Below are 27,755 nucleotides of genomic sequence, written 5' to 3'. Positions count from 1 at the left end.
ATTAGCTTCCTTCATAGATTGATGGCCATGATGTTTCAAAGAGCCGGAGGGTAAGTAAATGGCAGACAGAAATGAGGCAGTTTGAATCTTCTTGTGTCTCACACATGTGCAGGACTGGAACCTAAGTGTTTTGGGCCGTTTCAATATGGACGCACAACTCTGTGAAAACACTGAAAACGCTGGTGTGGACGCGGAGCATTTTCAGAGAAAAACGCCATTTTAAATCTATCCGGGCTAGTGTGGACGTAACCGAAATCCTGAGCTGGCTTGGTATCACCTCTGTGTCACCTGAAAGAAGAGACCCCTCTGCGATCTGAACCTAGATAAGCTGCTGATTAACCTTTTCTGTGTACATTCCTTTACATTAGTGCATTTTGTATTTGATCAAGAGTTTAGATTTAGATTATTGACAAAAAATCACTACACCCACATCATAAAGTAACAGATACATGCCCAGTATATTCATTGTATCATCTAAGACAGTGGTGCTCAAACTGTTGTACATGTACCACTGGCCATACATGGGCTCCCTCTAGTGGTATGTGGGGAGTCTCCAAATGTTTAAGATTAAATAATATACTGTGTTCTGATGAATGTACAGCTCTGCTATCACTTCTGAAGTGAATGACAGAAAACTAAACAGGGTTACGGAAGTCAGGCTAGCTGGTATATAATGATGTGCTACGTTGGCTACAGTCCCTAGCAACACAGCTGTTAGCATAATAGAAAACAGTGAAGCTGGAGGATGAATGCCAACTTTTTCCACTCAGTAACTGATGGTTAGGGACAAATGCAATGACATGGCAGGATGCTGTAAACGGACCAAACTTCCATCCATAATACGAGGTTAGTCATCAATACACTGCTACATGGGAGGTGGGGTGCCCCCGGCCTCTTGGCCTGGGGCTCGGTCACTCAGGCGCAGCTGGCTGCCGGCGGAGCTCACGGGCGCGTCACTGCAACTCCCCCTGGCTTCTGCTCCGCGGCTGCTGAGTGAGCCCTCATCTGGGACTCTCCTCAGCTCTTTCTGGGACAGTGGCGCGGCTGCCCCTCTGTTGGTCTTCCTTGGTCTCTTGTGTTCTGGGGGCCTCTGGATGTCTGGAGTTTTGATCTCCTCCACACCTGCTTCACGCCCTGGAGGACGGGGCTGTGGCCCCCCCACACCCTCTAGCAGATTATTACATGAAGGAACCTTTTAAAAAAACAAAAAACAAGCGCGTCCATGCTCACAGGTGTACACACGGGTGATCACACCCACAAACTACACCCTTTTTGGCTCCTACCTCAAAGCACACTGTGTTCTGTTGATCTTATGTGCTGCACAATAATGTTTAACATTTAGTATTTACTGTCATATTCCCATATATCATTGTGATGTTGTTTATTCTATTACTCTTGTTCTCTTCTGCTTGCTTTCTTTTTTCTTTCTCAGCAGGTGATCCAGGTGATCGATATATGCATTTTTTTTCTCTGCCCGTTCTGTTGGTTTTTGTTTTTTGCCCTTCTCCCCCGTCCCTCTTCTCAGCTGTTTCTCTTTCCCTCTTTCTTTCTCCCCTTCTTTCCCCCAGTCAAGTCTGTCCCGTATTCAGTAAGTGAAAATAAAATAAACAATAAAAGGTGAATCAAATGGACCAAATGGACCAGGGTGGCTGTAGCTCAGGTGGTAGAGCAGGTCATCTACTGATCGGAAGGTTGGTGGTTCGATTCCCGGCTTCCCCTAGTCTGCATGCCCAAATATCCTTGGGCAAGATACTAACCCGAAATTGCTCTCCGATGCATTCATCGGAGTATGAATGTGTGTGAATGTCAGTTGTGCTTGTGCGAATGTGTGTGAATGGGTGAATGCACAAGTTGTGTAAAGCGCTTTGAGTGCTCAGAATTGTGGAAAAGCGCTATATAAGAACTAGTCCATTTACCATTACGGCAAGGCTGGGATGGTCAATTTGGTAAAGTAAATCCGTTGGGCATCTTTCTTTGCCTTTAGACAACAATTCTGATGGCAAAAGAGCCAAACGGGACAGGCAAAAAAAAAGAAAAAAAAAAAAAAAAAAGAAATAAAGAACATGTTAACTTAAAAAAAAAAAAATAAATAAAAAAAATACACTGCTACATGGGCTGGGCTGTAGTTTTAAAAACTGAGCTTTAAAATGAACAGTGGTAATAAAAACCGAGAGAGGCCAACAGTGATCACTGATTGTTTTTAGGGGCTTGTTCAGATTAAATTAAACAAGATACAAAGCATTAAAATCTGTTTAAAAAAAAAGAAGCCTTGATGAATTCAGAGTAGTTTGAACCCAGTAGCAGGGTTCATAGGTCATCACCTAAAGACCGGACATCCCACCTGCTGTGAATGTTTTAATGCAGTACAGTTGTTATCATTATGAGTTGTCACATCCTGTTTATCACAGTTAAAATAAATAACACTCTTATGAGAAATACAATTGTCTGGTGTAAACAGTATATGGTGTTAAATAGACCTACACTACTGTACTTTAATGTCGGTCATAAGGGTGGTACTTCAAGAGCCATATTTTACGAGGGGGTATTTATTGTGAAAGGTTTGAGAACCACTGATCTAAGACACAGACTTGACTCAACAAAATACCATTTATGTTAATTGCCATTTTTATTGTATTATTTATCTATTTTAAATGTAGGGGTACATTTAAGAGTTCAGGCTTTTTAAATCTGACATTGCTTCCATTCCTGTCAGTATTAATATTTCATGCCAATATTACATAAAACTGTTCGGGCAGCACAAAACCAGAGTTTGCTGTAGTGCAAAAGCAACAGTACAAATTTGAGCTCAGTTCAGACTAGATGCTGCCTTACTGTACCATCTTGTGGTTCAAAGTGGTATTTCATGAGGGAATCAGATTTCAACATGATTACTTTACTACTTTACTTTACATCAGAAATCAATATTCTTCACTAATTCACACAATTGAAATTTGCCAAACATGCTTTTTCTGCATTTCAATCTGTTTTAAAGTTCCTAATTTGTAACTATAAAAAGCAGCAGCTACCTTCAGCTATTTGAGAGAAACTGAAGAAGACATTTACTGAAGTTTTAGGACCAACAGACTGACGAATAAACCAAGTAAAGCAAAGTAAAGACAAGCTGCACTTTGACTTTTATTAGAGCAATTTGCTGGAACTACAGAGTAATGAAGTACTTTTTGTGTGGATGACTTCCAACCTTACTGTACAGCACAGAGCACAGAGGGACAATATATGTAATCAATATATGATGCAGAATGAACAAGTAAAGACTGTAAGCTGAGTCTGAGGCTCATGCAGGACATTTCATAGTGAGGTGTCTTTGGTTGGATTATTCAAACATTTACATCATGTCATGTTTCGGCTGTGTGGCAGGCAGGAGAGGACCCAAACGCAAACTCACGGGGACAGAACTTGAACTCAAAAGCACAGCTTTAATTGCTGGAAAAATAGAACACAGGCAATGCAAAACTAAACTGGGAAAGCTAATCATAAAGTATACCAGGGGACACGGGGAGAATCACACACAGCATGAGGGAGACTGCGACCCTGACAAAGAGAAACACAGGGCTTAAATACACAGAGGGATAACGAGGGAACAAGACACAGAAGGAGAGCACAGCTGGGAGTAATCACGCTGGACGAGACAAGGGAAGCAAAACTAGAAACACTCACATGAGACATGGACCTTCAAAGTAAAACAGGAAACACACTGACTGAACTCTAAACATGCAAACTTAACAGCAACTGAGAAGACAGAATATAGGGACCAGAAACATGGTACAAAGAGGTCACAGTAGACACATTGAACACAGGGAAGCCATATTACAAAGCCAAAGAACTAAACCTATGATAACCATAACTGAGACCTAGGGAAACAAGAAACAGTACAACAAAGGACTCAAAACATAATCCATAATATAAAAACACGAGATCTCTTCAAAATAAAACAGGAAACATGAGAGGCAGACATGACAACATAAGACAACAGACATGAAACACACGAAGGGCAAGGGAGACTTCACAGGGGTTGAAAACACAAAGGGGAGCTAATAAGCAAATGAACAAAGGAAACCTAAAAAGCTTAAACATACACTATGAACATCAAAAGAACTAAAACTGAAAACACTGGGTCATAAGACCCAGGATCGTGACACAGAATGGCCAGCACTTAATCATCAGTGACACATCAAAGCACCAAACTCATTTCTCACAGATGAAGGTCATTGAATAAGAATAATAAGACGGCATCCATCTCCCATCACTGTCACAGCAGACTCCAAAGTGACCATATTTGGCATTCCCATGTCCTTCTGCCCAGAACCTGTCAGAGAGATCAAATCTGATATGAAACTGGACTAAACTCATAACTATTGTCACATTCATATAAATATGAGTCTCTTTTGGAATATTTCCAATATTTGCTGTATTTCTTTCCCAGGTTTCTCGCCCACTTTCCCTCCTTTAGACTTTTCTCTGAGAATCATCATGCACACTAAAACAGCTTTCAAGCTTTGATGAATATGAAATCTTCCTGCTGTAAAAATGGAGAATAAAAAGAAGTCAGAGCTGACTTTCTGCTGTTTGAAACTGTTTTGTCAGCTGTTTACAGACATCACTTTGAAATGTGTGTCTATCAGGTCATATTTACTGAAGCTTCTTCCTTCATATGTTCTGAAGTTTTACAAACACCAAAGAAGAAGAGACAGGAATTCTCTGAAACACTTTTTGTTCTGTGAGAAAAGAAACATTACAGCACAAAAACATGAAGACAAATTGAACAAAGTGAAATGTGTCGGTCGCTGCTTTGAACATGTTTCAATCCTGATTCCTTCAAACTGACTTGTTGTAACTGAACGTCATCACAGACTGCAGATGAAGAGAGTTCAAGCACAGCTGTTCATTCAAAGGAGGATTTCTGCTTTTCTTTACATTCAGTTTGTGGGGCTGTTGGAAAATAGCTCAGCTCATGTATTGCTGATCTATCTTCCAAAACATCAGTGTTTCACTTCTAAATAATAACTCTGGAATAGAAACAAACTAATGTCTCACCTTTCTGTCAGCGCTGATCCGTCCACCCATTCCCATTTAGATCGTCCTGATGTGTATTTAACATACAGACCAATCCAGGACTCTCCTCCAAATTTACTGACAAATTCCTGTTTGAGAAGAGACACAAATATTGTCTCCAGTCATAATTCAGCACTTCTGTTGTAGTGACATCATCTTGTGAACATGTCTGAAGGAAGAATAACTGTGATGAAACTTTTCTTCCATTGTGCAGAAATCAGAAAGAGCCAAAGAATCGATGAATATCAGCTCCTCCTGTAGCTCAGTCAGTGTTGCAGTGGAATCAGTGTTAACAAATCATTTGATTCAGTTGGATTGAATCAGAAAAATAATCTGGATTATGAGGATTTCTCTCATTTTATAACATTTCTGTGTAAATTAAATGTTTGTCAAATGTGTAAAAACTTTACGTTTGAATGTGTCTGCAACAAAAATGGAGAATCCAAGAAATCCATCAGAGTGGAGACAGGAAGCAGGTCACAGACTGACAGCAGGTCAAAGACACAAGTAACAGATGACTGTCAGCTCCATCAAAGATCACACAGACATGAACAAACACACCCACCTGTTCCTCTTTGCTGTTTATCATCACCAGATCAGCTCCTTTCTCCTGACAGGCTCTCATGCTGTCAGACCAAGTTTTCTTCTCAGTGGATTTAAAGTAACAGCTGCTTCCAAACCTCGTCCATGGATCGGGACACTTCTCTTAAAGTCAAACACGTTTTAAAGGCGGTATTTATTTACTGCTCATAGTTTTTGTTGTGTAATAAAGATTTTTAGTTTTTAACAGCTTGTTACCTTTGATCTTCTCCTTTAGCAACTTGATTTCTTGCTGTAGTTGAATTATTTTTGCTGCATGTTGAGAACAAACATAATTATAATAAAATAAAAATAAAACAGGAATAAAAAAGGAAAAATGACTGCAAAGTTAGTTCATGAATATTTATTTATATTTGTTTTGAAATATTTCTTACTTGAACAATTAGCCTGGAGATGCTCTTTTTCCAAAGTGACTAAAATATCTGGTTACAAACAAAACAGGAAACTGATTTAAAGTTTAAAGCATTTTATCAATGAAGTTTTTATTATTCCCATCACATGAATGGAACTAACACATGCTGAGCTGCATGCTGCTCATCCGTTGGGCATCTTTCTTTGCCTTTAGACAACAATTCTGATGGCAAAAGAGCCAAACGGGACAGGCAAAAAAAAAAAAAAAAAAAAAAAAAACAACCTTAAGAAGATGTGGAGGAACGACATCACAGTTGGTTTCATACTGGTAACCAGTTTCTCAAGAGAGGAAAGGGAAATAAGCTCTAAGTGATCAAAGACAGCCAGGCAGGGGAGCAAGATGGACCGATGATGGGAGGCAAGAGAAATACAAGCTCCGTGTTAACAAAATTATCAGAGTTCTCTGTAAGCTTTCAGAGGGACGTGGGCATTAAAAGCAGTGTTAATGTATTATAAAGGACAAGGGGGTTGTGAGCGTTAGCAGCAATGATGTCGGAAAAATGTTTTGCTCTTGCAGTTTCCACAGCTCTTTGAAAACAACACCAGCTCTCAGTCTCAGAAGAGACTTGCAGTTTGTCCATCTTCAACTTTCATTTCTCCTGCACTCCCATCTGATGGCACGGGTATGATCACTTAACCAAGGGTCTGATCTGGGCTTTGATCGCCTGGTTTTAATTGGAGCCACAGAATTTACAACAGTATTATGGCGTATGGCACAAGGAATTAAATTACAGGGAAAGCTCCTCAGTGCTGGAAGACACAGAGGGCTGCAAGTCTAAATTATTAAAAACAGTGGAGACATGAGCAGCCGTTGAAGAGTAAAAACATGTCAGCACCGAGCAAGAGCAAAGAGTTTGAATAAATTAGAAATGGGTAAACCTTAAGATAAAGCAAGATCCAGTGTGTGGGTACATTCATGGGTCGGGCCGTTCACCAACTGAGTGAGGCCAAAGGAGTCCAATAAGTCTAAGAAGTCTTTTACCAGAGGCTTTCCAGAGTAGCACATGTGAATTTTAACTCCGCCTAACAATTAAAACTTGCTCATATTTTGACATAATTTCATCCAAGAAGTCTGAAAATTCCCACAAAAAATCTTTGTTGTATACTTTGGTGACCAATAGATCGCTGTGCACAGCAGCGGACGGAAGAGGCTCAACTCGTAAAAGGCTCGGTTCAAAGCTGCAGAAAACAGTCGGCAAAACTCCTCCATGACCCAAGGACCTCAGGGTATTAAAGTATGAGTGACAGTGGGGTAATAATTCTGAAAAAACACTGGACTCACCCGGAGAGGTCTGTGTTTAAGTAACGCTGAGAAGGTCCAAACTCTGGGACATGAAACATTCCTTAAGGATAAAAGTTTTATTCACGATGGACCTTAAATTCACCAGACCTATTCTAATGGGCACCACGTCTGTAGAAGCAGCAGTGGGAGAAGTAGGTGAAATCTGTGCATGATGCCACAGATACCCAAGGTTGACACCAGGTGAAGGGGACCGGGTCCAACAGTGTCCAGGGAACACCAAGATGTAAAAAGTCTAGGACCCTCACCAGCCGCTCGCCACGACATCAGTGGCGCCTTCTCCAGCGAGATGGTTGTGGTTCTTGGCAAAGGTAAGCTGGTACTCCAGCCAAGAGCAGGGGTAAGAAATCAAGTCTTTCTTGATGGCAGTGCAGAAATTTTGCGGTAGACGGATGAAGGGAGGAGAGAGCTTGGCAATCATAGATTACTAATAAGCTGACATGATGAAAGATGCACAGGACTAACAACAGAGAGAGCAGTAGATAACTCGTCACACACACTGGGCCATCTCTTAACCGCTCAATCAATCAGTGCATTCAATGCTAAGTAAGAGACTCATGAAATACTAGAAGCTCAGTCAGCAAAACAAACTTGTTGGTCAGGCTGTACCACACAGCAGCTCATATTACTGATCAGAGAATTCTATTTAAAATGCATTTAAATAGAATCCACTAAAAGCCATTTATCAGTCAAACCAAGATGGCGGCGCGCACAGACGCAGCGGCCCGGAGCTCCTACACTTTTGCACTTTTGGTGGTACTGTGTATTATTTCACACAGTCTGGGGTTACTTCAATACAACAGAGATGATCTACTACAACTAAGCCGTGGAGATCTTCAACTAACATCCGAGTATCTCATCCCCCCGGAGATCGTTAAGCAACCCCCGGGGCTACCCGCAACAGCAAGCCGCAGGAGGAGACGTTGCGAGCGGAGGCAGAAGAGAGGCAAGCGGGGAGGCCTGTGGGCACGGCTAAAGACTAGTCCGTTTAAACCACCACTCCCGATCATATTCCTCTCCAACGCCCGTTCAATCCGTTACAAACTGGATGAAATACGACTGCAGATCGCCACTCGACGGACTTTTAATAACTGTTCGTGCATGATTTTCACTGAAACCTGGCTGGACAGCGCCATTCCCGATGCGGCTATCGATCTAGCAGGCCGCACCGCCTATCGAGCCGACAGGTCTGCGGACTCGGGTAAGAAGACTGGCGGGGGGCTGTGCATCTATATTAACAACCTTTGGTGCACGAACGTCACGGTAACGGAAAAACTGTGCAGTACAGAGGTAGAACTGTTGGTGTTAAAGTGCCGTCCATTCTATCTCCCTCGGGAATTTTCTGCCGTTTACATCTGCGCTGTTTACATTCCACCAGATGCTAATGCTAAGCTAGCGTTAGCACAATTGAGCAGCAGCATCAATAACAGCCTGGTAGCACACCCGGACAGTGTCTTTATTGCGGCTGGGGATTTTAACCACGCGGACCTGAAATCTGTACTTCACAATTTCCACCGTAATGTGAAGTGTGCTACCAGAGGAGATAGAACGTTGGACCAGGTGTACACCAACATGGCGAATGCGTACAGAGCCCAGGCTTATCCCCACCTGGGTCTGTCAGACCATCTCTCCCTTCTGCTACACCCAATATACACACAAAAGATCAAGAGCACTGGGATTACAACCAAAACCGTGAGAACATGGCCGCAGGATGCTATTCCGATGCTTCAGGGCTGTTTCCACTGCACAGACTGGGATGTATTCAAGGTGCAGGACACTGACAATCGTGTCGCATTGGATAGTTACACCTCCACTGTCTTGGACTACATCTGTTTCTGTGTGGACAATGTAACAACTTGGAAACGATTCCGTGTGTTCCCTAATAATCCACCCTGGATGACACACGGAGTTCAACAACTTATTCGAACAAGGAACAACGCTTTCAAATCCGGGGACCAGGAGGCATACAGTGCTGCCAGGGCCAACCTGAGAAGAGGCATCAAGACTGCCAAGCAGCAGCACAGGAGGCGTATCGAGGCCAGGTTTGAGAACAACACAAACCCAAGGCAGGTCTGGGAGGGCATCAGGGCTATCACGGACTACAAAAGAAGAACACCATCACCCTCAGCCGACAGTTCTACTCTGGCTGAGGATCTAAATCTCTTTTATGCCCGTTTTGACAGGGAGAACACCGACCCTGTCCTGTCCCCTCTCCCCTCAACCGACCCTGCTCCGGTCCTGAGCACTCATGAGCTGAGGCGTCTGTTCCGGAGCATTAACACCAGGAAGGCGGCCGGGCCGGATGGAGTGCTGGGCCGGGTGCTAAAAGACTGTGCTGCAGACCTGGCGGACGTCTTCACCTCTATAACACCTCGTTGTCCTGTTCACTGGTACCATCCTGTTTCAAAGCAGCAACCATCGTTCCCATCCAAAACAGTCAAATGTCACATGTCTGAACGATTTCAGACCTGTGGCACTCACCCCCATTCCCGCCAAATGCCTGGAGAGACTGGTCATTAAACACATCAGAGCTGCTTTTCCACCATCCCTGGACTCGCACCAGTTTGCATACAGGGAGAACCGGTCAACCGAGGATGCGATCGCCACAGTGCTGCACACATTACTGAAGCACTTGGAACACAGGAACACCTATGCACGGCTCCTCTTTGTAGACTACAGCTCGGCTTTTAATACCATCCGGCCATACAAACTCCGTCCCAAACTCCACCAACTGGGACTTAACTCCTCTCTGTGCAACTGGATTGTGGACTTCCTCACTAACCGTAGACAGAGTGTCAGAGTGGGTAAGAACACCTCTTCCACCCTTGTGGTCAACACCGGTGCCCCTCAGGGGTGTGTTCTGAGCCCTCTGCTATACACTCTCTTCACCCATGACTGTATTTCCTCCTGCGCGTCCAATCTCATTGTTAAGTTTGCAGATGACACTACAGTGCTCGGACTTATATCCAACAACGATGAGACAAACTATAGGACAGAGGTGCAACAACTAGAGTCATGGTGCCACGACAATAACTTGGTCTTAAACACCAAAAAGACCAAGGAGATCATTGTAGATTTCCGGAAGAGGGGTCATAACAACCATCTGCCTCTCTTCATTGGCAGTGAGGCGGTGGAGAGGGTGAGCAGTTTTAAATTCTTGGGGGTAACTGTGACCGAGGACCTGTCCTGGGGCAACCATATCACCTCAGTTGTACGGAAGGCCCAACAGCGCCTCTACTACCTGAGGAGACTGCGGAGCGCACACATTCCCAGATCTCTGATGTTGAACTTCTACAACTGTGCCATCAGCAGCGTTCTGACGTATGGATTTCTAGTGTGGTTCCCCAGCTGCACCAAGGCCGATCAGCAAGCACTCCAGCGGGTGGTGAAAGAAGCTGGCAGAATTATTGGAACAAGTCTGCCAGAGATCAGTAATATCTTCCCCACTCGCTGTCTGAGGAGGGTGCACAGTATCCTGCGGGACCAACATCACCCTGCGCGCCACCTTTTCCATCTGCTGCCCTCAGGGAGAAGGTACAGGTCTATACAGGCCAGAACATCCAGACTGGCCAACAGCCTGTATCCACAGGCTGTGAGGCTCCTGAACTCTCTGCCCCCCTCTCACGGACAATAACCATATCCAACTTCTTAATAGCAATGAACTGGTCTGCATTGGTGCATCATATCTTTATTCTCTTCCCCCTCCTGCCCCCCCCCCCCCCTCTTTCTTAAATAGATAACTATCATATCTGATATCATATCTCACAGTACAATAATATTGAATGGGTTGCATTGTTGTATTTTGTCATGTTTCTCAGGTCTTTGTCTGAATTTCTACGAACATTATTGCTAAGGATTGTCTTATTGCATTGGAGTCACACTGGGTTAAATATGTACACTTGGGTTTTAAGGGGTATTTATTATTTTCTTCTTTTTTTGGGTTGTATGGAAGCCCCAAACGCAATTTCATTGTTCTTGACAATGACAATAAATAAATAAATACTAAATACTAAATACTAAGAGGGAAACTAATCTCAGAGACCAAAACTCATTTTGTCCTGAATGGAAACATGCTTTTAATGCTGGAAAGGTGCTCATCATAACATGGTAGTCTGTGGGGACTGACTCGCTTTCAGAATCAGCCTTTAGTGGTCATTAAAGGAACTGCAGATTTTGGGTCTGTGCTGGCTTTCTGTTTCTTATCTGTTTCAGACAGGAAATGGCTTTGAGGAAGTGACAGCATGCAAAGAAACACAGGCCTATAAATGAATGTGATTAATATGAGTGATAACCTCCAGTGTGCTGAACGCTAGACGGAGAATTCCCTTTTCTTTATATTTGTAAAGCCCATTAGACTATCAAACAATTTGCGAGGCAAGAATAAATTATTTTTCATTGTTCAACCAAAGAGGAGCTCTTAAAGAGAGAGAGGAAAAACACATTCACACCTCACTCTCACGGTGCATACAAACCAGGAAATGCTTTTTAAAGGGCAACACCGTTTTGCCTTATAGAGAAACTGTGTCATAGCTTTCATCACATATGCCTTAAATAAAGTTACATCTGGGATCAGCATTGATTACTTTACTAATGAAGGCTGAAAACTTTCCTTTTCATTCTTCTTCTTGCAGACCTTTCTATTTAAAAACAATAAAAAGAAAAGAAAACAATAATAAATAAACAATAAAACACTACTGGTCATATTTGACACTACTGGTCAAATATGACCAGTAGTGTCAAATATCACCCATTTCCGGTGTAGAGGGGGAACAGGTGACTGTTTCTAACTAAAATATGAATAAGCATAGGAGCCAAACAAAAGCAAGTCTACATCAACATCTAATCTGTAAAATATTACATCCACCAGGCTATATTTTAATAAAATTACTCACATCGTGTGGTGATTCCAGACAGAATCAAAAGATACAGCAGCCCAAGATTCACTTCAAAAGCTCTGAACCATCTTCTTTTCACAGCTAAAAGCTTCATCTGGATGTTTAATTCTACAGAGACAAAATTGAGATTTAATTATTGTATTATTTTAATTAATACGTCGTAATCAGACTGCACTCATCTTGAGAATGAGCTGAACAAGTTCATCATGTTAGTCTCACATTTACAGGAGAATGTTTAACATATAGAAAACAGAGAAACAGTGTTTGAGAAGGAGAAATATTTCTAGGTGATTCTTAGAGCATGTGGGCCAGAAAAAGGCCAGTATATCTGTCAGTATGGTCGAAAATAAGCTTAAAAATACAATTAGCTCTGTAGACATGAAGACCACTCTCGAGTTGTTTCCTGTGGTTTCACTTGCACCACACAGTGTCTAAGAAGACTTCCTTGTTTTTAATATTTCTACCTTTGCCTCGGATCTGTCAGATAAGAGTCTTGTGGAACTTCCCTCCTTTTCTGTAATTTTTTGACGACTGAACAGTTTTTAAACATATTAAACCAACTTAAATTCCCTCATATTCAGTTTTATTTATATAGCGCAGAATCGCAACAACAGTTGGCTCAAGGCACTTTGTTTTGTGAGGTCAAGACCTTGCAATAGTACAATAGTTTATTTATTTCCTGCTTACCAGCTGCCTGCAGCCCAACATCAGGATGTTGTTCTCCATCATCTAGCATCTCAACCTCACTGTGCTCTTGCTCTCGTCCATCACTGTCGATCCTTCTGCTGTATTTCACTCTAAAATCGGCTGCAGTCTGACTGTCTGCAGACATCTTGGTGGGTGAAAGTATTTGAGCAGCTTTCACTGTCTGTTTCTGTCAGTCAGGCAGGTTTTAATCATCAGCATCAAACAGGAAGTAGCAGCAGACCAAACCACAAACACAGAGAGGCTAACTTCATTGTACTTTACAATGTGGTTCGCAGACCTTCAAGTGAGAGCACATGTCAAATAAAAAACAAACAAACATTGTCTGTCATTTTTACTGGCTGTTGCAACACGGAACTTTGAAACTAACAGAAATACATACATGTACAAACAAGAATACCTTTGTCTTGAATTAGTACATACTGTGAATAGACAGAAGCACACCAATTTCAGAGTTTTTCCAACACGGGAACACCTCACATGTCTAACAGAGCTTCAGTGAGACAAAGGAGATTCTTTCAGCTAGTGGCCAACTGAAGAATGCCCTCAACTCATTTTAAATCTGTGTTTCATGCCATTGGTGTTTACTTCCTCATGCAGTTTGAAAAATTTCACTTTCTTCACAAAAACCAGAGGTCATATGGCACTTTTCCTACTCGAGCTTTTACATCAAATCAAACAGTGTGACAGTGCGTGATCATATAGATAAAGGTAGGCCTGTTTGGTTTCACTTAATGCGCCTTATAGTCTGAAAAATACAGTAATAGCAATTTTATTAAGTTGAGGACTTAAGTTGGGGATCTCTGTAATACTTGATCATCAATTTATAGACAGACTTCCTTGTTTTTATGAACTTCTACCTGCACTAAACGTAGAAGACCTCCTGCAGCATAAACCATGACAACCATGCTTCCCGCCACTCTTTTTTTTTGTTAGGTTTTAACATATTAAAATGATCACTAATACTTTGAATGAGCCTGTTTTTGTTATTGTTTAATGTTTGATGCTTCCTGCTGTCAGTTTCTTGTAACCACACACAAGGATGCTTTTTGTCATTGAGGACCACTCTGCTGTATTTCTCTGTAAAACCTAAAAACTTTTTCCAGTCATCTCGAGGGGCAAGAAAAAAGGGTTTCGCTCAGTGTTTTTCTGGGTCAAGTGGTGTTTAATAAATGTTGCCTCAGAAACAATGTTTAACCAAACAGGAAGCAGCAGCAGAGCAAACCACAAAGACAAAGAGGGGCTAGCTTCAAATCTGCTTTACATTGTGATTAGGAGACCTTTTACTGAGAGTACATTTAAGACAAAAGCGAAACTAAAAGGAGGTTTATCAATTTAGATTTTTTTATTGTTGTTAATAACACAGAAATCTTGTTTGGAGCCATGTTGACTGGGTGGAGGCTCTGGTGGACGAATCTCTACTCGCCGACAAAGGCACTGAATGTCACTTTGCTCATGAATGAGGAGTGATTTGAACTGGAGCTCAGCAAACAGCCGGAAAGAGTGAGACTGTGCATATATGTGGCAGAAATTAGCTTCCTTCATAGATTGATGGCCATGATGTTTCAAAGAGCCGGAGGGTAAGTAAATGGCAGACAGAAATGAGGCAGTTTGAATCTTCTTGTGTCTCACACATGTGCAGGACTGGAACCTAAGTGTTTTGGGCCGTTTCAATATGGACGCACAACTCTGTGAAAACACTGAAAACGCTGGTGTGGACGCGGAGCATTTTCAGAGAAAAACGCCATTTTAAATCTATCCGGGCTAGTGTGGACGTAACAGAAATCCTGAGCTGGCTTGGTATCACCTCTGTGTCACCTGAAAGAAGAGACCCCTCTGCGATCTGAACCTAGATAAGCTGCTGATTAACCTTTTCTGTGTACATTCCTTTACATTAGTGCATTTTGTATTTGATCAAGAGTTTAGATTTAGATTATTGACAAAAAATCACTACACCCACATCATAAAGTAACAGATACATGCCCAGTATATTCATTGTATCATCTAAGACAGTGGTGCTCAAACTGTTGTACATGTACCACTGGCCATACATGGGCTCCCTCTAGTGGTATGTGGGGAGTCTCCAAATGTTTAAGATTAAATAATATACTGTGTTCTGATGAATGTACAGCTCTGCTATCACTTCTGAAGTGAATGACAGAAAACTAAACAGGGTTACGGAAGTCAGGCTAGCTGGTATATAATGATGTGCTACGTTGGCTACAGTCCCTAGCAACACAGCTGTTAGCATAATAGAAAACAGTGAAGCTGGAGGATGAATGCCAACTTTTTCCACTCAGTAACTGATGGTTAGGGACAAATGCAATGACATGGCAGGATGCTGTAAACGGACCAAACTTCCATCCATAATACGAGGTTAGTCATCAATACACTGCTACATGGGAGGTGGGGTGCCCCCGGCCTCTTGGCCTGGGGCTCGGTCACTCAGGCGCAGCTGGCTGCCGGCGGAGCTCACGGGCGCGTCACTGCAACTCCCCCTGGCTTCTGCTCCGCGGCTGCTGAGTGAGCCCTCATCTGGGACTCTCCTCAGCTCTTTCCGGGACAGTGGCGCAGCTGCCCCTCTGTTGGTCTTCCTTGGTCTCTTGTGTCCTGGGGGCCTCTGGATGTCTGGAGTTTTGATCTCCTCCACACCTGCTTCACGCCCTGGAGGACGGGGCTGTGGCCCCCCCACACCCTCTAGCAGATTATTACATGAAGGAACCTTTTAAAAAAACAAAAAACAAGCGTGTCCATGCTCACAGGTGTACACACGGGTGATCACACCCACAAACTACACCCTTTTTGGCTCCTACCTCAAAGCACACTGTGTTCTGTTGATCTTATGTGCTGCACAATAATGTTTAACATTTAGTATTTACTGTCATATTCCCATATATCATTGTGATGTTGTTTATTCTATTACTCTTGTTCTCTTCTGCTTGCTTTCTTTTTTCTTTCTCAGCAGGTGATCCAGGTGATCGATATATGCATTTTTTTTCTCTGCCCGTTCTGTTGGTTTTTGTTTTTTGCCCTTCTCCCCCGTCCCTCTTCTCAGCTGTTTCTCTTTCCCTCTTTCTTTCTCCCCTTCTTTCCCCCAGTCAAGTCTGTCCCGTATTCAGTAAGTGAAAATAAAATAAACAATAAAAGGTGAATCAAATGGACCAAATGGACCAGGGTGGCTGTAGCTCAGGTGGTAGAGCAGGTCATCTACTGATCGGAAGGTTGGTGGTTCGATTCCCGGCTTCCCCTAGTCTGCATGCCCAAATATCCTTGGGCAAGATACTAACCCGAAATTGCTCTCCGATGCATTCATCGGAGTATGAATGTGTGTGAATGTCAGTTGTGCTTGTGCGAATGTGTGTGAATGGGTGAATGCACAAGTTGTGTAAAGCGCTTTGAGTGCTCAGAATTGTGGAAAAGCGCTATATAAGAACTAGTCCATTTACCATTACGGCAAGGCTGGGATGGTCAATTTGGTAAAGTAAATCCGTTGGGCATCTTTCTTTGCCTTTAGACAACAATTCTGATGGCAAAAGAGCCAAACGGGACAGGCAAAAAAAAAGAAAAAAAAAAAAAAAAAAAGAAATAAAGAACATGTTAACTTAAAAAAAAATAAATAAATAAAAAAAATACACTGCTACATGGGCTGGGCTGTAGTTTTAAAAACTGAGCTTTAAAATGAACAGTGGTAATAAAAACCGAGAGAGGCCAACAGTGATCACTGATTGTTTTTAGGGGCTTGTTCAGATTAAATTAAACAAGATACAAAGCATTAAAATCTGTTAAAAAAAAAAAAAAGCCTTGATGAATTCAGAGTAGTTTCGACCCAGTAGCAGGGTTCATAGGTCATCACCTAAAGACCGGACATCCCACCTGCTGTGAATGTTTTAATGCAGTACAGTTGTTATCATTATGAGTTGTCACATCCTGTTTATCACAGTTAAAATAAATAACACTCTTATGAGAAATACAATTGTCTGGTGTAAACAGTATATGGTGTTAAATAGACCTACACTACTGTACTTTAATGTCGGTCATAAGGGTGGTACTTCAAGAGCCATATTTTACGAGGGGGTATTTATTGTGAAAGGTTTGAGAACCACTGATCTAAGACACAGACTTGACTCAACAAAATACCATTTATGTTAATTGCCATTTTTATTGTATTATTTATCTATTTTAAATGTAGGGGTACATTTAAGAGTTCAGGCTTTTTAAATCTGACATTGCTTCCATTCCTGTCAGTATTAATATTTCATGCCAATATTACATAAAACTGTTCGGGCAGCACACAACCAGAGTTTGCTGTAGTGCAAAAGCAACAGTACAAATTTGAGCTCAGTTCAGACTAGATGCTGCCTTACTGTACCATCTTGTGGTTCAAAGTGGTATTACATGAGGGTGTAGGCCCAGATTTCAACATGATTACTTTACTACTTTACTTTACATCAGAAATCAATATTCTTCACTAATTCACACAATTGAAATTTGCCGAACATGCTTTTTCTGCATTTCAATCTGTTTTAAAGTTCCTAATTTGTAACTATAAAAAGCAGCAGCTACCTTCAGCTGTTTGAGAGAAACTGAAGAAGACATTTACTGAAGTTTTAGGACCAACAGGCTGATGAATGAACCAAGTAAAGCAAAGTAAAGACAAGCTGCACTTTGACTTTTATTAGAACAATTTGCTGGAACTACAGAGTAATGAAGTACTTCAAGGTTTTGTGTGGATGACTTCCAACCTTACTGTACAGCACAGAGCACAGAGGGACAATATATGTAATCAATATATGATGCAGAATGAACAAGTAAAGACTGTAAGCTGAGTCTGAGGCTCATGCAGGACATTTCATAGTGAGGTGTCTTTGGTTGGATTATTCAAACATTTACATCAAAGCACCAAACTCATTTCTCACAGATGAAGGTCTTTGATTCATGATCATATGACCCCGTCCATTTCCTATTATTGTCACAGCAGACTCCACGGTATCCAGAATAAGGATCTGACCATCCTTCTCCCCAGAACCTGTCAGAGAGATCAAATCTGATATGAAACTGGACTAAACTCATAACTATTGTCACATTCATATAAATATGCGTCTCTTTTGGAATATTTCCAATATTTGCTGTATTTCTTTCCCAGGTTTCTCGCCCACTTTCCCTCCTTTAGACTTTTCTCTGAGAATCATCATGCACACTAAAACAGCTTTCAAGCTTTGATGAATATGAAATCTTCCTGCTGTAAAAATGGAGAATAAAAAGAAGTCAGAGCTGACTTTCTGCTGTTTGAAACTGTTTTGTCAGCTGTTTACAGACATCACTTTGAAATGTGTGTCTATCAGGTCATATTTACTGAAGCTTCTTCCTTCATATGTTCTGAAGTTTTACAAACACCAAAGAAGAAGAGACAGGAATTCTCTGAAACACTTTTTGTTCTGTGAGAAAAGAAACATTACAGCACAAAAACATGAAGACAAATTGAACAAAGTGAAATGTGTCGGTCGCTGCTTTGAACATGTTTCAATCCTGATTCCTTCAAACTGACTTGTTGTAACTGAACGTCATCACAGACTGCAGATGAAGAGAGTTCAAGCACAGCTGTTCATTCAAAGGAGGATTTCTGCTTTTCTTTACATTCAGTTTGTGGGGCTGTTGGAAAATAGCTCAACTCATGTATTGCTGATCTATCTTCCAAAACATCAGTGTTTCACTTCTAAATAATAACTCTGGAATAGAAACAAACTAATGTCTCACCTTTCTGTCAGCGCTGATCCGTCCACCCATTCCCATTTAGATCCTCCTGATGTCTGTTTGGATCTCAGACCAATCCAGGACTCTCCTCCAAATTTACTGACAAATTCCTGTTTGAGAAGAGACACAAATATTGTCTCCAGTCATAATTCAGCACTTCTGTTGTAGTGACATCATCTTGTGAACATGTCTGAAGGAAGAATAACTGTGATGAAACTTTTCTTCCATTGTGCAGAAATCAGAAAGAGCCAAAGAATCGATGAATATCAGCTCCTCCTGTAGCTCAGTCAGTGTTGCAGTGGAATCAGTGTTAACAAATCATTTGATTCAGTTGGATTTACCGTATTTTTCACACCATAAGGCGCACCAGATTATAAGGTGAAAACCAAACAGTCAGATAAGTCATATTTTACTCAACTTATTCTTCTTGCTTCCTCCACTTCCCTACCATTGATTCATTAATGCTGAATTCTCTGCAGCTGCTCTGTTCCCATGTTGTTGCAGTATGTTAATGACTAACCTGGTATTGTGGATGGATTATCTCAGTTCTCCTGACTGCAGTTTGTTCCGTTTACATCATCCTCCCATGTAATTGCATTTGTCCCTAACCATCAGGAACCTTCACGTTAACTTTTGTCCAGCGTTTATCCTCCAGCTTCACTGTGCTAATGTTATGCTAACGTAGCTGTTTTGTTAGCGATCACGTAGCACATCATTATATACCAGCTAGCCCAACTTCAGTAACCCTACAAACGTCACTGCTGTTTAGTTTTCTGTCTTCATTTATGTTGGAAGTGATAGCAGAGCCGTACGTTTGAATTATTTCAGAAATCTCTCAGTCAGAACATGCTATATCATGTTTAGGTGGAAACTAGTGAGCTAACTCCCTGCTAACTTCTAACTCTGTTAAATGTAATAAATTCTGTTTTCATGGATGCCTGGATGTTAAACTTAATTGTTACACCTGGTAAAGCAGCAACACTGATCATTTTATTAAAGATGAAAGAATTTAGACACTTTTTAACTCTCAGTGATGCTGCAGTGTTCGTTTGACTTTGGGACCTGAAGACGACGGAGTTTTGGACCCAGATTACTCCGTGAGGCTCCTGACTACGGCAGCCGTAATGCTCCAACAATCCATCAAACAGTGCGCCTTCATAGCTTACCAAAGTCACACTAAAACATTTTTTGACAGATTTCTGTGCGCCCTGTACCACATAAAATTGGTTCGAGGTCAGTGAGCACAACCAGAATTCATACATAAGGCGGACTGTCGATTTTGGAGAAAATGAAGGGATTTTAAGTGCGCCTTATAGTGTGGAAAATATAGTAATCAGAAAAAAAATCTGGATTATGAAGATTGCTCTGATTTTATACAATTTCTGTGTAATTTAAATTTTTGCTTCGAATTTGTCAAATGTGCAAAAACTTTACATTTGAATGTGAGTGTCTGTAACAAAAATGGAGAATCCAAGAAATCCATCAGAGTGGAGACAGGAAGCAGGTCACAGACTGACAGCAGGTCAAAAACACAAGTAACAGATCACTGTCAGCTCCATCAAAGATCACACAGACATGAACAAACACACCCACCTGTTCCTCTTTGCTGGTTATCATCACCAGATCAGCTCCTTTCTCCTGACAGGCTCTCCTGCTCTCAGACCAAGTTTTGTTCTCAGTGGATTTAAAGTAACAGCTGCTTCCAAATCTCGTCCATCGATCAGGACACTTCTCTTAAAGTCAAACACATGTTTTAAAGACAGATTTTGTGTCCTGTTGTATCACATTAATCTTTGGTCCCTGTCATTTTCCCTGTAAATGCTTCATTTGTCTGTTTATATTAAATCCTCTATCAGGAATTTAGGTGTCACTTTTGACTCGACTCTCGCGTTGGATGGTCATTGAAATCTCTGGTTTGGTCTTGTTTTTAATCATTTAAGAAATGTGGCTCTGAGCTGGAGATTGTTATGCATGCATTTCTTCACGGTTGGACTAATGTAACTCGCTGTTTATGTGTCTAAGCAAAGGTTCTGTGGACAGTCTGCAGGTTGTGCAAAACGCTGCAGACAGACGTTTGACAAAACCTTCCTAGTATTCACATGTGACACTGTTGCTTGGTTACACTGACTTCCTGTTGAATTTAGAGGCCATTTTAAGATCCTGATCTTGACATACAGAGCTGTGCATGGACTGGCACCAGCCTAAATCTCTGATCTGCTACAGCACTATGTCCCCAGAAGGTCCCTAGGGTCATCTGATCAGGGCTTACTTGCTATGAAAAATATTAAGAGGGTGAGGCACAGGGTGGTAGAGCTTTTGCCACTGTGTCCCCTCAGCTGTGGAACTCTCTCCCCCAAACATTAACAACTGTGGACTCAGTAGTTGATTTTAAAAAAACTCAGAACTGCTTTTGGTTAATTTTTGCCTGTTTTATATTGTCTTTTTAAAAAGAAAAAACTTTTCATGACTTGTTATCTTATGTGCAGCACTTAGTTTATTATTTTTATTATTATTAAACTCAGGTTTTCTCTCTTATTCATAAACTTACATTTATACAGAGAAACTGTTACACAGCATCAAACATTTAGGATTCAAAACAAAGACACAATCAGGTTATCACTGTGTAACACTGATGTTTTCTATCAGTTATTCAAACTTTATTACCTTCTATCTTCTCCTTCAGCTTCTTCACTTCTTCCTGTAGCTGACTGTGGTTTTTACTCAGTTCATCATAACGGCTCTGTAACTGAGTCAGGCTGGTTTTTGTGCCTTTAGAGAAAAAAAGATTCAAATTAAGTTAAAATGTTCTACAAATATATCTGTGATATAAGAACTTGGTGTTTGCTTACCTTGAAGTTCATCCTGCAGCTCACTCTTGTTCAAAGCATCTGAAATAGTTCAGTGAAATCAAAATAAAATAAAATGAGTGAAACATTGAACAGAAATAATCTTCTTCCTCTGCTTTGTCAAATATCAATAAGAGTCAGAAACTTGCAGCCATTGCTCTTTAACATGTCCTGTGGGTGGAGGTGTTAGAACTACAGGAAATCTGATGAGCTAAATACGTATCAACTGTGAACAAAAACCACTGACAAGATTCAGAATAATTGTGCTTCAGTGTGGAGGAAGAAGGTGAAGAGTCAAACAGCATTTCTACACCTGTAGTCAGAGATGTTATGTAGGGCTTTGGAACGTGATGTCACGGGGGTGGGCGTGGAAAGGATTTTGTCCCGATCCGCCATTTTGGGGGTCTAAACAAAGCGCAAGCGAAAAAGTAGTCACACACAACAGTTCGTTCTTGCTGTGTGGTCCGCTGCAATGTTCAATCGCACAACCGGCAAGAGAATAAGCTTGAAAATGGTTTATCTTTTCATTCTTTCCCAACCTGGAAGCAACATGAAGCAGCTCGTGTGTCGATGTTACCAAACGAAGGCGTGTAGCCTGGATAGCAGCCGTGAGCTGATATCCAGTTCTCTTTCATCTCCAAATATCTGTTGGTTCTAAATCTGGTAAGTTCTAAATATGTTCATATCACTCTTTATAGCCTATTAGTTTTATTTTCTATGCGCTCTGAGCTCATAGCAAATTAGAACAAACATCCTACTGAGTGATTTTGCAGAACTACCTTCTATTTCTAGAGTTGCTAATTATTTGGCATTATTGCAGCAAACCAGCCAATGAAATGGATGAAACATCGTGACTGAGTTCCAGCGCTACACAAGGAACCTGCTTCAAACATACCACCATGCTAATCAGATTACTTCTTCCATGTGAGGGTGAAGAGGTGACCCTCCTGGATAAGATGGTGAAGGTTTGCTGCGTTTGGTGAACAGTGTGATAATAAAACCAGGGAAAAATGAAACCTGCTCCTGTTAAATATTCTTAAGTCTTTTGCTGTATAAATTGCTGTATTTTTTCAAAAGATACAGTAAATAAAGTAATGTTAGTAGTGGGTGATATCATGTAAACACTGTCATGATTTTGTGTAAACATTTTGTCATTTGTAAACTGTAAATGACATGGATTCTACATGTAATGTGATGTTCTATAAAGTGGTTTTAATTTAAAAAAAAAAAAAGAGGCAAAAATTAGTTTGTTTCTTTATTCAACTTTTGAACAGCGGGACTCAGTCAGTACATATTCAGTAAATGCAAATTATTTACACAGCAGTGCACTACAGGCATAAATCTAGACCCCTAGATAAAACATGATGGCATTATAGCAGTGACGCCCCTCCACAGCAGCAGGTGGGATTTTTCTGTTTTGAGGCTCCTTTTCCCCGTCACTACAGATGGTCTGTTTATGTTTTGATCAAGAGCCTTTTTTGGGCAGCTGAAGAGGAGAAGTCTATCTTATGGCCAACCTCTGGCTGTATCTTGGTCACATTACCCAGCAAAACCCAGTATGCAGGTTCATCTGTAACAGTCCTTGTGCCACAGATCAACACTGTTGCTTCTACATTAAACAGAAGAGCAGTGACGTGGGTGCAGGTCTCCGTGACTCCGGCCTTACAGGTGCAGTGGGCGACTTCAACCTTCCCTGTGATGCTCACAGTGACCCATGGCTGCAATGCTGGTTCATTCAGTCTTTGAGAGTGCAGGACCTGAAACACACACAGACAAAGTTCATTTAAAGACAAGAACTATGAGCCAAGGCCGACACAAATGTGTTTAATCTACTTTATGTAACAAAGTGTTTAGAAAGTTAGCACATACATGTCATTTTTCATTTCTTTATGTGTCCATCGCTGCAGGTTATAGTGTAAATCTGCCTGTTCTGTCAGAAACCTGCCTGCAGAAAATGAACCTAAAGTATGTAATGCAAGGATGTCATCACTTTAGAGATGGAGAAAGCATAAATTGACAGTTATGAATCACTTAATATGATATGAGATTCTGCAGGTCATTGATCAATGTATAAAACTAAAATAAAATGTATTTTAGTGACACAAGATACAAATATGGAAGCAAGATGTATAATTAGGATTATTTATAATAAATATGAATAAATCATTGCAATTTCTTTAACCATAAAGAATAACTAAATCCTTCAGGACAGTGTCTCATCAATGCACTGAACTCACTATGTTATCCCTCTAACAGCCTCCACATGTTCTCACTGTAATTTCCCCTCATGAATGAATTTATGCTGCACTAATGTGAATGTTTGCAGGAAAATCAAACGCATTTCACTCGCAGTACTCGAGCTGACTTACCTTTGTTTGAATGACGACTTGTACGCGCTGACTCCACAGATAAGGTATGAACTATGTCAGGCTACGTCAGTAGCGGTTGGTCTCCAGGGTTTCATACGGGTCCACATTTCCAATGCAGGCTCTTTTCTGCAAGTACAGCTGCTTCGCCTCTGGACGCAATCGGTCTCTATACAGTCCGTTCTCTTTTGAGCTGCTTTTAAGCATTTTGTAATCGTCGTTCCAACAGTGTGTTTGTTTTGATTCGTAGACCCCGAAAATGGTGCCGCGCTCCCACAATGCATTGCGGCGTGACGTCAACTCCAAAGCCCTACATGCTTTGAAAGAATAGATTCTGACTCATGTGACATGTGCCTGTTCTCACTGAAAATATGTCTTTTTACATTCAGTCAAAGCTGCTCTGAGGCTTCAACACTTCCTCATATCAAAGGTGTTTCCATGTGATCAGGTACTTCCTGTATTTGCTGTGGCAGAAGGACACGTTCTGGTTGTGAAGCTGCATGTTTGTTGGCTGCTGGGATTCAGTATCAGTCATACATTCATTTGCAGGAGAAGTTCAGAGGTTGTATCTTATCTTACAGCATATGGACAGGATGATGATCCCAGCTAACATCAGGAGGCACAGCACTCTTAGACCCAGTGTAGCACATCTGAAAGAGCCCTTCAGGACTGAAGGAGGATTCAGAGTCTGTGGTCCTGTTAGAAAGCAGTGTGGATGTTGGTCTGTGCTTATTTCCTGTCACTCTGTGTTTAATAGACCTGTGGTTGTGGTTGTATCAACTTAGCTTCATAAAAGGGTCGGTTGCCAAAAAACAAAGGAAATATAACATCTGCACTGTAACTAAAGTGCCTGAATCAATTTGCTGTTCACAGAGCTCTACAAACCAACGTGGGAAAAAAACGTAAACTACAAAGGTTCATACAGCACATGGAGAAACAGATGTTTGATGAGCTGCAGTTATTTGGCATTAAAAGCTGACTGTAACAAACTGGAAGTACATTTATTTGTATAATTGACTTACCTCCTTCCTGCGACTGAAAATGATCATAACTATCTCTGATCTCATCTGTACTCTCGTAGGTATCCACCTCCCTCTGCTCCCACTCTGCTCCGTCCTCCTTTCTGCTGTATCTCACCTTCTTTGATAGATCTGGTTCAGCATAAATATCTGAGGACATCGTGAGAGGACTGAGACGCTGAGCAGAAGCTGCACTTACAGAGTTTAAACTATACTTTAACAGTTCTGCAGTACTAACCCTTGTATATATGGTGCTATGCTGTACTGTTCTTGTCCAGCCTTCTGTCTGCTTTCAGACAGGAAGAAACTCTGAGGAAGTGACATCATGCAAAGGACCACAGACCAACACTTTCATTTGATTGCATAAAAACCTCGAGTGTGCTTGAACACACAAATGGAACATTTCATGGTATTTATATTTGCAAAGCCCCTCAGAAACATGTGAAAACATTTGCATGAAACAGGAATAAATGCATTTTCTTTGTTTAACAAAAGGTGAGCTTGTGGTGAAAAAAAAACACACATACGTCATGCTCACACATGTGCACCTCATGTGCACAAAGCAGGAAATGGCTCTTTGTCAGTAATACGTTTTTCTATTTCCTGATAGAAAACAAACTGTTAAACTGTTTAAGATTTCATGTGACTAAAGTTACCAAGTTGTTTTTAAAGTATACGATCATTTTTTAGCTCGTAAATTAACATCAAAATGAAACTTATGCACAAGTTCAGTAAGGAAGATCTATGGCCTCACATCTGTCCACTGCCAGGCGCTGCTGACTAAATCTAAGCTTTATCACTTCCACTTTCCCACACTGTCAAGCTGTTTGTGTTATCACTGGTCTAGTCCAATGACCTTTTCCTGGCCTTCTCCAGGCCAATCAGCATTCATGCCACGTACAGCAGCGCAAACAAATTCATCCATCCCTGGGCTTCCATGTGTCTTTAATGTTTGCAGAAGAGTATTGCCAGGGTAAAATCCAATTTCAGTTGTCTCTGGCTGTCATTCTTTTTTCTCTCGCTATTTAACAGTCATCTAAGTGTGCCTGGAATTTTCTCCAGTTAACAATAAATCCAGGCACAGTATATTTCAAATCAGTTTATACTTGCCTCTCTCAGCTACTCCACATCACAAGCTCAAATTCCCAGTCTGATCTCTCAGCCCGTGTATTCCAGCAGCTCAGTTATTCAGTCATGCATGTTAATTAATTATCTTCCATCCATCCATCCATTCACTTCCGCTTATCCTTTTCAGGGTCGCAGGGGGCGCTGGAGCCTATCCCAGCTGTCGTAGGGCGAGAGGCGGGGTAGACCCTGGACAGGTCGGCAGTTTGTCGCAGGGCCAACACACAGAGACAGACAACCATTCGCACTCACATTCACTCACACATTCACTCACACATTCACACCTAATGGCAATTTGGATTATCCAATTAACCTATCCCCATCTGCATAACTACAGAAAACGAAAAAAAATTAAAATTATACAAGAAAATTGTAAAATAATCAATGCCAGTGTTTCTGACACTTTTAGACGAGTAAACATGTCCCGGGTCAAATTGACCCAGGAACATAATTGGTGTTCCTGGACACCAACATAACAGGAGGGTAAAGTTCCGCTCTTGTTTTCTATGCTGCGGTTCCAGCAAAGACGAAACAGCCGGGTCACTGGACTCGCTGCTCCTGTGTCAGCGCACAGCAGGCACACTTTGCTCCCCCTCCCCCCTCTTGTGTTTAGATGTTGCGCCGTGACGTGACGTGACTTAAGACGCTTTGGGGGTTGTTAAGTTGTTTACATATTATTTATATTTTCACCAGTTGTTATTTTTGTTGTTGAGAATTTTAATTGTAATTTCTGTATTATAGTTTCTCAACAGTACTTGTTTGTTTTAATTTTTTACTGTTTTTTGCACACTTTTTATGTAAGATCTTTCTAAAAGAAAAAAAAAAAAGGAAATAAATAAATAAAAATTGGTAACTATAAACCACCAAGGCTGTGAGCCCCGACCAAACCTACTCTCCACTCCGCAAACAGGCGAGAGAAGTGACCCGAACGATCGGCGCCCCATGCTCCGACCCAGGGAAGTGTCCACTCTGGCGATCACGCACGCATCAAGCGGCGCTGGTGACGAGGTGGTTCCCCGAGCCCTCACCTCAGCATGCCACCCTCGGGCGTGGTAGGACCCCCACACACCTCGACCTCTGTCTCCAGCTTGGGAGGTCCCACCCTTACAATAATCACACGGTTGCTGTAACACTACATTCAATGTCTGCAGTTCTCCCACTGCCAGCCGTACACTTTACCACCAAAAACAACAACACAAGCAGAGCACAGTCCTGGGTTTTAACTATTTAATAATAAAAAAAACGCAACATCACAAAAAACACTTGAGGTCATGAAAATTTATTGAGATTTAGCAATTCAAAGAGCATCCACCTTATTTTCGATATCAGCAATACTGGCCCATATTTACTTGGTATTGGATCGATACCAAAATATGTAGTATCGCACACCACTAATGGCAGTCCATTCTCCCTGCAGCACGGAGTACACTGCCCATGAGGCTGCATTCTTTAGAGCTATGCCTTCATATTAAATCATTTTTTAATAATAATTGTTACAAATATTTCATCACTTCATTATGCAGGCCGCAAGATTGAGGCCCAGGGATTAGAGCCTGCTAATACGTCTTTTGTTTGGGTTTCCACCGGCGTGGAATTACCAAAAAATAGAGAGGGCATAGCATAACATATGAAACAGGAAAAGGCCGCCATGTTATCCATTTATTTCA

The 27,755-nt window shown here is 41.4% G+C and overlaps 1 protein-coding gene across 1 annotated transcript; it reads right to left on the bottom strand.

Moving 5' to 3' along the window:
- Positions 1 to 1,637: 1,637 nt before the first annotated feature.
- Positions 1,638 to 26,352, bottom strand: LOC113014405 (uncharacterized). The gene is made up of 14 exons (XM_080296474.1): positions 24,967 to 26,352; positions 24,524 to 24,640; positions 21,582 to 21,620; positions 21,397 to 21,501; positions 20,326 to 20,465; positions 18,736 to 18,842; positions 17,962 to 18,007; positions 12,964 to 13,150; positions 12,274 to 12,384; positions 6,045 to 6,092; positions 5,869 to 5,922; positions 5,636 to 5,775; positions 5,053 to 5,159; positions 1,638 to 4,324 (listed from the first exon to the last, which is right to left on the bottom strand). The coding sequence occupies exons 1-14, from the start codon at positions 25,121 to 25,123 to the stop codon at positions 4,204 to 4,206; spliced, it is 1,479 nt and encodes a 492-aa protein (XP_080152600.1). The 5' UTR covers positions 25,124 to 26,352; the 3' UTR covers positions 1,638 to 4,203.
- Between the last annotated feature and the right edge of the window lie 1,403 nt (positions 26,353 to 27,755).

This window comes from Astatotilapia calliptera, chromosome 22 (assembly GCF_964374335.1).
Source record: "Astatotilapia calliptera chromosome 22, fAstCal68.1, whole genome shotgun sequence".
Lineage (NCBI taxonomy): Eukaryota > Metazoa > Chordata > Actinopteri > Cichliformes > Cichlidae > Astatotilapia > Astatotilapia calliptera.
This window is presented reverse-complemented; position numbering and strand designations above follow the sequence as displayed.

What these genes read in the sequence shown, in the direction of transcription:
- LOC113014405 (XM_080296474.1), bottom strand. Translation starts at nt 25,123, where the DNA reads ATGTCCTCAGATATTTATGCTGAACCAGATCTATCAAAGAAGGTGAGA. An exon ending in TTTTCAGTCGCAGGAAGGAG is followed by an intron (nt 24,641 to 24,966) that starts GTAAGTCAATTA and finishes GCTTTCTAACAG; the next exon opens with GACCACAGACTCTGAATCCT. An exon ending in GGATCAGCGCTGACAGAAAG is followed by an intron (nt 18,008 to 18,735) that starts GTGAGACATTAG and finishes TCTCTCTGACAG; the next exon opens with GTTCTGGGGAGAAGGATGGT.